The 13,816-nt window shown below is 40.8% G+C and overlaps 1 protein-coding gene across 6 annotated transcripts in view; it reads right to left on the reverse strand.

Annotated features, from left to right (window-relative positions):
- The window catches only part of TUT4 (terminal uridylyl transferase 4), a 51,153-nt gene extending 38,532 nt beyond the window's left edge, over positions 1-12,621 (reverse strand). For 4 of the 6 annotated variants that reach the window (XM_052802405.1, XM_052802406.1, XM_052802402.1 and 1 more), the window contains exons 1-2: positions 10,564-10,673; positions 1,269-1,944 (exon numbers count right to left, since the gene is read on the reverse strand). In XM_052802405.1, the coding sequence (XP_052658365.1) occupies positions 1,269-1,830 (562 nt within the window). In that variant the 5' untranslated portion in view covers positions 1,831-1,944; positions 10,564-10,673. Of the gene's footprint in view, positions 1-1,268; positions 1,945-10,563; positions 10,680-11,793 lie in introns of those variants that run through there. The other 2 variants (XM_052802404.1, XM_052802403.1) reach the window with 2 other exon arrangements.
- Positions 12,622-13,816: the final 1,195 nt, after the last annotated feature.

Below are 13,816 nucleotides of genomic sequence, written 5' to 3' on the forward strand. Positions count from 1 at the left end.
AAATGATCTTACAGAGCCAGTCATCAGGCATTTCAACCTCTCGATTTAGAAGGCTGCTGAAGTTACATCTGAACACACCAATGACACCTTGCCGCTCACGGCTAGCAACCACGGGGCTCTGGAACACTGCTACTCACAAACTTGCAGGTCAATTCTGAAAGGCCAGTTCCTCCAGATGCCTATGAATTGCTCATAGTCCACTAACCTGTACAAACATCTACATCTTAAATTATTCCAGTAGTTTTTACATCAGCAAAAGTGAGGGTTATTTGTGTTTTGGGGTTTTTTTGGTTTTTTTTCCTTTCCTTTCAGATGAGATCTGTGCCCCCAGACTAGCCAGGAATCAAAACTGAGCAAGTTCTCAAGTCCTGGTTTCTCAGTGACAGATGGTCCCTGCAGTACATGATAGTGATCTACAAAGAGCTGACTGATCACAGGATGCTGCCATTTCAACTTGTTTTTCCCATTAAATTTTATTAAGATAGCAAAAAAAATATGCACTTTAATATTTTCCTAGTATTTCCATACAAGCAACTACTGTAGCTGTTGCAATAGTGGGAAATACTTCAAATAGAAGGTCTGCACTGGCACGCCATCTTAAACCAGCATTTTTATTAGAAAAAACTGCATTCTGAAAAAGTGTGACAAACCCTGAACTAAGGAGTTAACCTGAAGTGAGACAAAGTCTGATCCATATATTTAATTCTAAAATTGAAAAATATGTCTAAGAATTGAACACTGATAGGGGTAACCACTGATGGATGGTACGTATTCCAGAGCTCCCTAAACCAAAAAACCATCTACCAAAACATATTTTAAACATTTTTAGTAACAAAGAAAGCACAACAACCACAGAAAAAAAGGTAAGTATTTTCCCCCTACCTACAAAAAACAACTTTTCTTGCAGATTTTTCCCCTAGACTTTCTGAAAAGCAGTAATAGCTGGCATTTCCACAAGTGGCAATGATATTATAAAGGGTTCCCCCCTCCCAAGATACTATATTCACAAAATTGCCTGAAACCCACACACACTAAGTATCTTGCAAAGATGTAGAGGTCTTAGGCATGAGAAAAATGGATGGCTGTTATCATAATCTCTTATCCTCTAAGTAATATACCTGTATTAATAGTATGTTCTCTCTAAATGCAATCAGCAACTTACTATATGTGAAAAGAATATGCAAATAGAAACATTTCAAAGCTCGTTTTAGATTGTTAACAGTTTATTCAATTTTCTTCTGGTAAAAGCAGTGTTGAATAATACTCACTGAAGTCATCAGGCTTATGTTCCATTTTTCTTTGATCTGAAGCAGTCTTACCAGGATCACCAGTCTGATCAACACTAGTCTTCAACGTATGAACTCCCAGTGGATTTTCCAACACCAGTTTCCCTTTCTGTGTAGCTGTTAAGCTTTCTGTATTGACCCCATTCCCTGAAACATGGGAGCCTGGAAAGTTTTCTCCCAATGGTTGAGCTTTTGTCTGTTTCAGGTTTTCCACTGCTGGTGATAAATTAGAAAATTTTTTTGCTTTTCCATGACTTCGATCCTGAACATTTGACCCCGTATCTTTAGTTCCAGCAATACAACTATTTACTTTGAATGATTTATTTTCTCCTTGTTTTTCAGAACAAGCATCATTTTGTTTACTTTTTTTGCTGCTATTCCCACTTGGAGAACTTCTCCCAACATCCTTCACAGATTTGTCATTTCTATTGTGTTTATAGTTTTGATTATTTGTAACTTTGACTGCTTTGCCTTCCTCACAGACAAGACGGACAGACTTCCTTGGGTCATGATTTCCATTCTTTGAGCTCTTGGCCTCTTCCATTATAGTGAAGACCTGCTTCTCCTGTCTCTGAGACCACTTGAAGTGCAATTCTTCAGCAATATGCAGTTGATTTTTAAATCCACTGTGCAGGCAAGGATCGTAGCTGATTGTCTACTGAAGAAATAATGATAGACATTTTTAAACTGCAGGAAAAATATCAAAGCTCTGTGTAGACAATGCATTAAAATAAACTTCTCTAAAAAAAGTGTAACTACAAATTATTATAGGAAGCATGCTCCCCCCACAGGCATAAGTGCATCTTGATAATACATTCTGTATTAAACTCATGAAAATTTTTATCATCTTGACTTCTATTTAAAAGAGGAGGGGATATGAAGAGACAAAAAATGGCAGAGCATGGTAAAAAAAACACTCAGTGATAAACCTGCCAACAGCTTGCTTTTTTCTTTCCTTCCTATTTTTGTCTTTCTGAAAAAAACAAGAACCAAGATGTCTGCAACTACACTGAAAAAAAATAAAAAAATTAACACATCTAAAAATTACCACTCAATAAACATACAGCTCAAATTAGCCACTAGAGAAAACTAATTCAGTTTCCAGCAAGCAAGCTCCATTCTATTAACTGAATTAAAAAAAAAAAATTAGAGATATATATAGCTTAAAGTATTTATAATAAACCTGACCTAACACCTGTATCCACAGACACGTAAGCGTATTTCTGACACATACAATTCTCATATAAGTTAACAGCCATCAGTTAAGATTTTGCTTAGCCAAAAAACCCCACAAATAGTAAATATTTTGTTTAACCATGGATTAACTTTATCTAAACCTCAGTTCTTTAGGTGATATATCATCTGAGCTTTATGTTAGAGACAACTCAAAGATTGTTTTTCCAATGGGAAGCTAAGCATTAGTAAGTGGGTCTGTTTGTAAGGAATTACTCCTACTAATATAGATAACAAAGGGAGAATTTGTAACAAGAACTTGGATTTTTTTTAATAACCTTGAGACAGCAATAAAACATTATGAGAATGAAGTATTAGACATAGAAGAAAATAAATTTTATAAAACTATAGCAAGATATGGAGTTCAGAGTTTCTGTCTTTCCTGTCCAGCTATGTATTTGTTAGGTAAAAACATGATCCATGGAAAGTTCTGGGTTTTAAAGAACCAATCAAAATAAGTAGTTTATCATTTAGTGAAGAAAAGGCATAATAGAAAAGTCAATGAATTACCCCTATTAGAAGTATCACAATGTACTTTTGTACTTAAATAATAAGAACCAGAAGAAAGGATCAAATTTAAATGTCTGGTTAAAAAAAAAACCTTTCTGAATATTATTAGTATAAAGGACAGTAATTTTTTTTCCCCAAGCTATATAATGTAGTTACTATCTCTCTCTCACTTTAAAGAGACACAAATCAGAAAATACTTCAGTACACAAAGCACATACTAAAAATGGTTATCTTAAGCCTCTATTGACATAACTGAAAAATACATATTATCTTTCAAAAATGAAAATCAAACAAACAAAACCCACACAAATTTTCAAAGTTGATGTTAGCATCACAGTCTTTAGTAAAATATAAAACCTGAAAAAGAAAAAGAAAAAAAAAATCTGTATTCCTAAATTCATTCCAACAGCTAAGTATTTTATCTCACAAATACATTTAGTTAATATTAAAATTATTTCCTATTAAACACTGATTACATCTGGCTCTTACTTCTAGACCAAAAGTCAAAGACCAAAAATCAAAAAGATAAAATAGTATTTGCCTTTGAATTGTAGTCAGTCTTTCCCATAGTAATTCTTATTAGCTTGGCAGCAGGAACTACTGCCCACCTGTATCAGCACTGCTCAAGCCTCAGTGGGGTAAGAAGAGCCCAGGGTCCCCACAGGTTGGCTAAATTATTCTAGTCTCTGACCACCAGTATAAAGTACTCCTCTATAGACTGGTAAGATGTCATAGCTACATACAGGATGTTGCTATCTTTAAACTGTACTCTACTGTGAATTTTTTTTTATGTAACCAAAAGAGAAAGAAGAGTAGGATTTTTCAAATTCTAAACTATTCCTTATGTTTTAGTTGCTCAACCTGAGGGGGGGGCGGGAACAACAGAAAAAACACCACACACATCAATTCCACTTTCATTTCTGGTTCATTTCTGACATCCACGCCACCCTTCCAACTCCAGAGTGGAGCACGCTGAGGCCACACTTCCACATTCACTGAAAAGCAGCATAGCTCGGCATTAACTCCGACAGGAGCAATAAAACCCTTTCTTCAACCCCAGCTACTTACTCCCACTCCTCAGGCTGCTCCCTTCCTTGTGCAGTTCTGCAGTGAACAACACCGGAAAACCAATCCAGCTTAACATAAAGCTGGCACAAGGCAGGAGGAGGAGGAGGAGCAGGAGCTGGTAATAACAAACAACTAGTAGGGTGGGGACAACTTCTCGCAGCACCACTTCCAGCTTAAAGGTACCATGAAACTCTGGCATTGGAAAAGTGGGGCTTCATTTCGCTCTGCTTTTTGTAAATGCCAAATTATTAGATTCATATTTTGCAAGAAGGTTTAAAAAAAAAAATCCACAAAAATTCTACTGTAGGCTCAAATGATTTGATGTCATCCATTCAATAAAATACACGGTTATATATTCAAAGAGAATATATTAGCTTTAATCAAATGTACAAATGTGATGAGAAAAAACAACTAAGAAAACTGCTAGTAAAAAACTGTAAGCCAGCTAGTAACTTGAGTACTGTGGTAATGTTACATATTAAGAGAGTGTAATCAAATGCAAGTAGTTAAGGTTGAAAAGGACAAATATATTCTTTATTCCTGAGAAATATGAATAAAGATAGGTCATGAAATTTCATAAGACAAGAATATTTTGTACAAAAAAAAAAAAGAAGTTAAGAGTTCCACAATGAAATTCAGAATCTGAAATGCAATCGTGGTGGTGTACTTTGGGATTTTTTTTGCTTTTTGCTTTTTTTCTTTTGCTCTTTAATACTGAAATAGTTTAGCAAACAAAAAATAATCTACTGATGTAACATACTCAATAGTAACTACATTACTGTGTCACAAAGAACTGCAAAGTAAACCAACGAATGAAACTTAACATGAAAAAGAGAGACCACTACTAACCCCAAGACAGTCTCAGAAAGACCCTTCCTCCTCTGTCAGATAGTGGCAATCTATATACAAGAGGGGAGAGAGGGAAATGGGAGGAGGGAAAGGAGTGCCTCCGAAAAGAATAACATGGTTGGAAACAAAACACTTGAGTGGAGTGAATCAGTGCTGAGGTCGCATCTTTCTAGAAACCTGGATGGCATGTCTTATTCACAAGCTCAGGCTCATACCAAATTGCCAGACCTGGAATCAAAGAAGAATTTTCTCCCAGGCAGGCTGGCAACAAAAACAGTTTTTCACCTGCGTCTGCAAAGTGGGGTATGATTAACCTGTTGAAATCATTTCAGCATATTTCATTTATTCAATATCCTGGTGTTACAGGGGACTCCGTTTCCCCTGCTTCTGAATGTACAGTGCCAGTTACTCCTCTGAAATCTAGCTCAACTCTTGGCTCTTTGTAGAAAAATAATTTGGCTGAAATACAACAGCCTGAAGTTAGACAATACCATCTGACCTCAAACTCTAGAAAATTATTAAGCCTATACATCCCTACAACAATCAAATTAAAAATGTTTAAAATCAGCTTCAATTTCACTACTGCAGATTTCATTTTAGGCTCACAAAACAAAGGAACAAGATTGTTTCACTTTCATTTCTGCCAGTTTCTTTTGTTTCCTCCTTCTCTCAGACTAGCATTAGAAAATTCTGCATTTGAATTGCAAAAACTCAGGGTAAGGCTTACTTCCAAACAGGAAAAAAAAAAACCCAAACCCCACTTTCAAGAAGATATTTCCACCCCTTTGCCCTTCCACTCTTTCCTCTCAAGTTCTTCAACCATATTTAACTCCTTCAAAAGCACATGTTTTGGGTCAAACTTTGCCGTAACAGGGACTCTTCAAAGATAAGGCCAAGTTAAACTGTGAGCTCTTGCATTCGCTCTTTTGCAAAGCATTTCTTTTTTAATCATTTCATTAGCAGAACTGAGTATACCTCGTTTCCTATACATTCATTTTGTCCTCCTCTGTGACACTCTTGATCACAGCCCATTGGGCAAGCGGAGGAGATGTGCTGTAGCTGAAGGAACATACATGCTGACTGGTTCTTAGCTACTCCCTAAGAGGAAACATAACTTCCTCCTGCTTTCTCCTCAGCAGAGACCACTCCTCTACTGAGGCATGATTTTTCCAGAAACATACAGAAACTCAACAATCTTTTGACATTACTTCAAACACGTTCTAAAATTCGGTCCCAACTGGCTGAAATGTCCAAAAGTAACAAGAGTGTAAAAGAGCAACTAAAGGGAAAGAGAACAGTCTCATAAGTTTTGTTTCCTTAGGGAGTATTAGATTAAATATAAACAGCATAAGTACTACAAACATAATTGTTATCACCCTCTTTCTATAAAGCACTCCCTCCTTTGAGATAGAGGGACCTGTATTTTATCTGAGACCTGCTTTTATCTGTCCTATTATCATTTTCCTTAAGCTCAAATCTCCCCAGCCAGCCTTCCCACAGTAAGCGGTGTGATTAACCTCAGTCCCGTGTCCCCCCCCCGCCTGATTACCAATATAGCCCAGCTGAACTTCCTTGACATAAATAAAAGGAAATTCAGCAAACAAAGGTTACAGCCACAGACAGGAACAAAAGGAAAGGTTGTCTTCTGCACTCTGCTCAGATTGCAGCACAGGTAATGTCTACAGACAGCCCTAATGTGCTGGGGAGGTGTCTCTTTTCTGGACTGTTTACAGCCTTAGGCCCATTTTTGTGACTGAGAGCTTCACCAAATCATTCAAGCTTCCCTCATGTTCTATGCCAATAGTTTAAAAAAAAAAAAAGTTATCACACATTTATGTTTGCTTTATGATGAACTAGACATAACTTAGTACAAATTATTATCAATCCTTGATGTTTTTCCAAACTACTTAAAACTAAAACTACCAGAGATTACTGGCCATTAAAGCGCCTCAGGCTCCATCAGCAATAAACCCATCAGTATTCTTAGTAACAAACATAAGTGCCATACAGTGTTTCAGATCTTCCTGTTACTACAGGCTATAGAATTTAGTCTAGTAAGTATAATCCTACCAAGATCTATCTGGAAGGAAGCCAGTGCAGTGCACACAAAATTTAACACACAAAATAGGGATGCAACAAAACTAGCACTCTGGGCTTAGTGAAGATACATAACTCAGTAGGAAGCTCTGATGTTGTGTGGAAGGTTGAAAACTTCTATGAGTGATCATTACATAAACAAGTATGTATAACTGTAACAGGATTATATCTGAATTACAAAAGTACCGCTGAGCAACTAGAGTAACAGGAAAGGCTTTGCTTGATACAAAACTTAGTAACATACGTAGCTGCAAATATCTTACAATTAAATTATGAAATGAGCAGAATATGCTGGATAGGAGATCCGTAAAGATGTGCTTGTTACAGATTATTCTCTTTGCATTGACACCCGCTGTCTTTTCTACAACATGGTGTGACTCACTGAGAAGGTGAGAATGAAGCATGTCACCAAATGCCAAGAACTACCACTTTCTGAACCTACTACCACTGATGACTCCTGATCCAAACTCCAGAAAGCCATTCTCTCTGTCACACCAGCTGTGTAACTAAGCTACAATGGCTTCCTTTACCTCTGTATTTCATATGAAGATTCCTAATGCTTTAGTACATTTTAGTTCTGATCCTAGGTTTTACTGTAATAGTCCTTTAAACATTTCACAATCAACTTAAGCAAGCACTGAAGCCAGTAGAGGGGTACCACCTGCCTCAAATGTCGCTGTAAGATACGTCCTGTAACCAGATCAGGAAACTGATCCCAGGTAGCTCTAACTTTAAAAACAAACAAACACAACATTTGTACCAATACAGGTGAGGAGGCTGGAAAAACACAGTACAGCACTGCATAGGTTTAAAGACTTACAGAGGCTAAACTAGCTTCCAGAGGCCTGAACTGATCATGGAACTGGCTTAAATGGCAGCTATGCATTTAAACTCAATTTAGCCATCTTATTCTTAAATCTCCATTTAAACTTGGCACTTATGCTAAAGAAAAATACAGCAGTATGTATTTGTGGCATAGAAGTTTACCTGGATCTCGTATTTAAGCAATAGTGATCCCTTCACCCAAACTCTAATCCTTGAGGAAGGGACAGCCTTTAACCACTTCATACCAGTCACAAACTAGTTCACAAACTACAGCTAAACCAAACGGATCTTCTACCAGTATCCTTACTTTCCCTACCAAAATATGCTGAAAATCGCTACTTTAGAAAAGTTGTCAAGAATACATCCATGTAGTTGGCACACAGACTAAGCCACAACAGTTTGTAACACAAAACTGATTTCAGACTCCCAAGTCAAGCTTTGCTGACACCAAAAAGTAAAATCTGAAAGTTCCTTTTTGCTGGAAATATTATTTCATACATCAACAGAAATAAAAAATAAAATCTAAGAGCATCTTGTAAATTGTTTTTTTCCAAAGATTTGCTAAAAAGTTAGAACCAAAATTATGAACCAAGGATACAGTACGAGTACATATACATGTATGCATGCATCTCCGGTAAAAAAAAAAAAGTAAAAATTAGATTCATATGCATTGTTACTAAATTTAGGTAATGTTTTTAGTACTTCTAAGTTAAAAGAGTTACTGATCTATCATTTATGTACAATTAAACAATTCATCAAACAATACACAATTTAGTCTTAATGTGCCAAAAGCATCAGAAATGTTGACTTTCCCTGGATTGCTTCTATTCTGCAAATTAATCCCCTAAGGAAATTGCAGGATCCTCCTTTCTATGAGTTCTCAGTACAAGTCAGTGCCAGTATTACATCATTTCATTAAGATAGGGACAAAAATAAAGTTAATTTAGTAGAAATGCTTTGTAAAATTTCAACAGCAAGCATTATGACTAGAAAACAGGATATACTCTCAGCTGGGCAAAATTTTGAAGTGCCTTACGGTATCAATATGAATACACAATCCAAAACCATTACTCTGACAAGCAGATCCACAAGACATTTAAGAGGAGCTCCCCAGGGATATCTCGCTTTCAAGTAGGACACAGGGAAATCCTGCTCCCTTTTCTCTTTCTCCCCATAGCAGCAATTCCCTTCAGAGGACAAACCAGGTAAATGCCCCACACCATGCAGGTGCCCCACAGCATTCGGCATTTTCTTTCCTTCTGCTAGTTGAGGTATGAGAGAAAGTCCCAGCTGTCTTCTGTGCAAGAACAGGACAGAGAAGGAACTTTCTGATCCCTCTGTATGTATCTTCTGGGAACATATCCCAATACATATGTTCTGGGAAATGGTAATTTCATCCCAACATTAATTTTATGAAGGTATTTTCACTGAAATTAAGTAGAAAAATTATTACAAAAGCTCACTGCAAAACTGGTGCTTGTAAAGGAGACCTCTCACTCCTAATATAGCATCTTCTGCCAGATACTGTAATTAAGTCATACTTCCATGGCTGGTTTACTTTTCTTGTCAAGAAAATAATTACGTCACAACTATCTGGGGTCAGACTATCCAAAAAGCACCTACTGAAACTGGGAGCACAAGTCAAACAAAACCAGAAACAATCCATATCCTCTATTTTCAAGCAAATGCCATGACTCTCAAATCCAGGGCACAGTGCTCAGGAAGCCAAGTGACGTGGAGGTGGCATGAATGTAAATAAAAATTATTAGATCCGTACTTACGTACAACTATCTTTTTAATGTACTAATCCCTACCTTAGCCTAAACCTGATTATATTGTTTCTCTGCATGTTACAAGCTCGTCCTCCTTTGATATACCCAGAAACAACCTTAAAAGCAAGAAGGCCTCAGGTAATATGACACATTCAGCCAGCTGGCAAATTGCAACATATTGCAAAAGCAGAAAAGTCGTTCAGCTCTATTTGTATACAAGATAAGCCAACAAAAGAGCACAAACACGTAGGCGAAGGGATGCCTGTGTGTCATTTCAGGCGCATCATAACCCACAGAAAGACCCTCTAGCTTTGGCAAGAAACAGCGGTGGGGGGCACAGCTCAAGAGGATGGCTCGGGACACGGGGGCATTTCCCTGGGGGGGCCTCACCCACTCCAACGGTCTCCCCCCCCCCCCCCCCGAGTATTTAATTCCACGGGGGGTGAGAACAACAAGCTGCACGCACCCAGCTCCAGCCTGGCAGACCCCGGCGGGCGGGCGCGCAGCCGGGCGCTGTCCTCAGGACGGCCGCTCGCCTGGATGCGGGCCGTGAGGCCGGCCCCGCTTCTCCGCTGACCTTGGGGCCTCCCCACTACCCTCCCCGGGCCGTGACCGGCGTCCCCGGCCGGGTGTGGGGAGCAGCCCCAGCGCGGCCACCCTGCCCGGGCGCGGGTTCGGGACGCCGCGACGGGCCGCCGAGGCGGGGCGCGGGCAGGAGGGCCAGGGCAGGGCGGAGCTGGGGCGCCGAGGGCTGAGGCGGGGGGCGCCGGCGCGGACAAGCCCCCCCCCCCCCCCGAGCCCGCCTCTCCCCCGCCCCGCTCGGGGGGAGAGAGAGAGAGCGGAGCGCGCCCAGCCACCCCCACCCCTCGGGGGAGGCCCGTGATGCTGGGCGGAGCCCCCCCCCGGCCCCGGGAGCCCGGTACCTGGCTGCGGCGCTAGGGGTGCCGGGGCTGCGCCCCCGCCATGCCCGGCTCCAGCTGCTGGAGGCCCCGACGCCAGCGGCTCAGTCCGGCCCGGCCGCCATGTCAAGCGCGCCGCGCGATGCATTGTGGGGCGAGGGCGGGAGGGAGAGCCTCGAGGGCGGGCGGCGCTGCCGGGCGGGCGTGGGGCGGCGGGCGGACGGCCCGGCTCTACCCTGCCCGGATCGGCCCTGGCCCGGCTCTGCCCTGCCCTGCCCTGCCCTGCCCTGCCCGGATCGGCCCCGGCCGCCGGGGGAGCTCCCTCTGCGCCCCTCTTCTCATCTCCCCCGGCGTTCAGGGCCTGCCTCCCCCAGGGCCACAGCCGAAAACGGGGACGTGGGAATAAGCAGCTCAGGTTTTTCCTTAATCCCACCCCCCAGCCACCCTCATTTTTTCCCCGTTTTTCATCCCAGGCTTCTCCTCACGCACGCTAGGCCCCAGGCCCTGTGGAGCAGGGTTATGGGTTGCCTGGAGGGTCTGCCCCATGCCGCAGCTTGGGCCTTGTTCCCCCCCCCCCCCCCCTTCCTCTGCTCCCGAGGCTGCCGTTCGGTGGGGAAGGGCGGGTGTGCTCCACACAAAGCAGCCTGTGGTAAACAGGGACGCTGGGGGGGAATGGCTCCCGGCTCCCTGACCTTGGCTATGAAGCTGGCCCCGGCAGCAGCTAGGGACAGCATCTTGGCCAGCGTGTCTGCTGGCAGTTTCACAGGTCTCGGGGGAGAAGAGCCGGCCCGCCTGGCTCTTGGCAGTGCTGGAGGGTGACCTACAGACGTTGGCAAGTGCTTGTGTAAGGCAAATTTTCTGTGATCCAGAACAGTACTACCCCTTCTTGGCAGTGAAACGTCATGTTGCTGGCACTTCCTAGCCCAGGCTAAGGAGGCCTTCCCAGAAAAACAAAGCGCGTAAAAGATTAATGTTGAACTACTAAAGGGGTTCAAAGGAAAGTATTAAACATAATCTGAATACTAGTGCTGGAAACACTACCTCAGAGAGTCTACATAGATAAACAAAAGTTGCAAAATCTGTAATACTGGATTCTACAAATACTGGCAAGACGTACTTCTGAATGTATTGTGAAGTCAGTGCGATCCTTAGAGCTAATCTGCTTTTTTGTGGTTCACTTGAAGTTCACGTTTTATGAAATGAGGATTGGGTAGCTCAGGGCATTGCTAATGGGATGTAGCACAGAGCTTTCACCTTTAGGAATGTGGGCCGATCCCGTCCAGGTCAGCAGTGACAGGAATTGCAGTGCTGCAATGCTGTTTGGGGACAGCTGAGGTTAGCTGGCTGGTGGCTTCAGTCCAGTCCTATTTGACAAAGATTTTCATTAGGTTTAGCAGGCCAAAGAGTAAATTGCAAAAGTAACTAAATTATACTTGCTACTGGATACAGTCCTCCTAGATGAACATTTAGACATGCTAGCGAGCAAACACACACCTGTTTGCAAACCTGACTGGCATTTTTCCTGCAAGATGAAATTTGTTAGGATATATCAGATTTAAATAGTTGGATAGACTTTAATATGAGATGCTAGTGCAGTTTGGCTCTGAAAACTTGAATCATTACAAAGCCAACAGTCTTTGACATAGTCTCTTCTCTGTGTGTATTCAGAAACAATTCTTCCTTCTTTGCCAATGTTAAAGAATGTTTTATCGCAGGGAGCAATATAGAAACATGGCAGGAAAAGAGGAAGCTGAATTCTACTGCCAGCTGGCCATTATTTTAAAAATTCCCAATTCAGTGCCAGTGATCAAAAACTTTCAGATTCTGGGCTCAGTTTGTAGGAGAAAATTTAATTCTGAAAGCCACTAAATTTTATCTAGAAATCAGAGACAATAATCATAAAGCTGTAGGAAGCAGATTTTATAAAGTCCCTTTCCAGAGCAAAACCTTGCTTGTCTCATGTGGCAGTATGATGCCTCATTTTTAGTCCCATACCCAAACTATTATAACATTATGCCTCAAAAAACATAAAAGTGTATTGCAGATTTCTTTTTAATTTTCTGGCCAAAAAATGCTTATGTTGAATTATTTTCATCGTTGGAGTGGTTTTTTTTAAATTATTCTTAGGATTTACTAGGTTTTTAAAATTTATTTAAATTTATATACTATATTAAAACCCTATTCTCTGTCTCCAGCTGTGTCTGAAGAAACTCTAAAGCTTCTTAAATAATTTATTTATAAAATGAGGAAATCATATTTGACTGTCATCTAAAGGAAAGGTTCTTGGTCAATACTACAGCCAGGAAAGTATACAGAAGGATAGCACTTATCTGTGAAGATGAGAATTTTAGATTCTTAGCACAGTGTATCTTCCCCATAGACAGCATGGTAGAAGATTTTCCATCCAAATATTTTTGTAGCATGTTGCACTATTGCATGATGCTGGATGTCTCCTTAAGCTGAAATACATAAAAACATGAAAAATCTGAAATGTTTAAAAATTATAATTACATTTTTTCAACTAGTTATACATGGCTTCTTCACTTACAGTAATGCCACTTATGTTTGAATTACCTAACCAAATTTAATCAAGGTGTCAAAGATCTACCAAAACTCAGTTTAAAAAATAATGAATCACAACGATTACAAAATGTAATTTGCTCTTCAAAAGACAGATTTCCAATATGCCTTGGATTTGCTACTTAATTGTTTTCTGTAAATAACTACATTTTGCTTTTCTTTGCCAAGAATTATCAGAATCATAGGCATGGAGAACCAGTTTCTCGGTCCAAGAAGAAATCAATGACCATCAAATGCTTTCTATTGTTGTTACTTTATATTACACAAACTCTTTTCTTCCAGCAGGCATAGTAGCAAATTGTACAAATGGCTATTTTTTCTTGCAGACAACCCAAGAATGGCATCAGTGCACTGAAGCAGTGGTTTGGCTCTGTATATCTGAAAGCTTTGGTACCAAATTCAGTTCCTGATGCTTAATGCCTCTTTCTTTCTTAAAAACCCTTTCGTAATGTGGTTTCTCCCAGATCACACAGTGAAGACTAGCGGTCTGGCCACTCACTTCTCACCAGCCAGGTGCATGCAGAGACGAATTTCCTGAAGGCCTGGCTAATGGTGCTGCATTTCACACGATACTGTGCACGGCATGTTTGTAATTCTGTTTTTGCTGACTGTACGCTGTGACTCTTGTTCTGAGCACTCGCATCAGTAACCACTAGCAACCAAGCCACTGGTATCCTCTGACATTACACTCAAGTTA

The sequence above is a fragment of the Harpia harpyja genome, chromosome 11, assembly GCF_026419915.1.
Source record: "Harpia harpyja isolate bHarHar1 chromosome 11, bHarHar1 primary haplotype, whole genome shotgun sequence".
Taxonomy (NCBI): Eukaryota; Metazoa; Chordata; class Aves; order Accipitriformes; family Accipitridae; genus Harpia; species Harpia harpyja.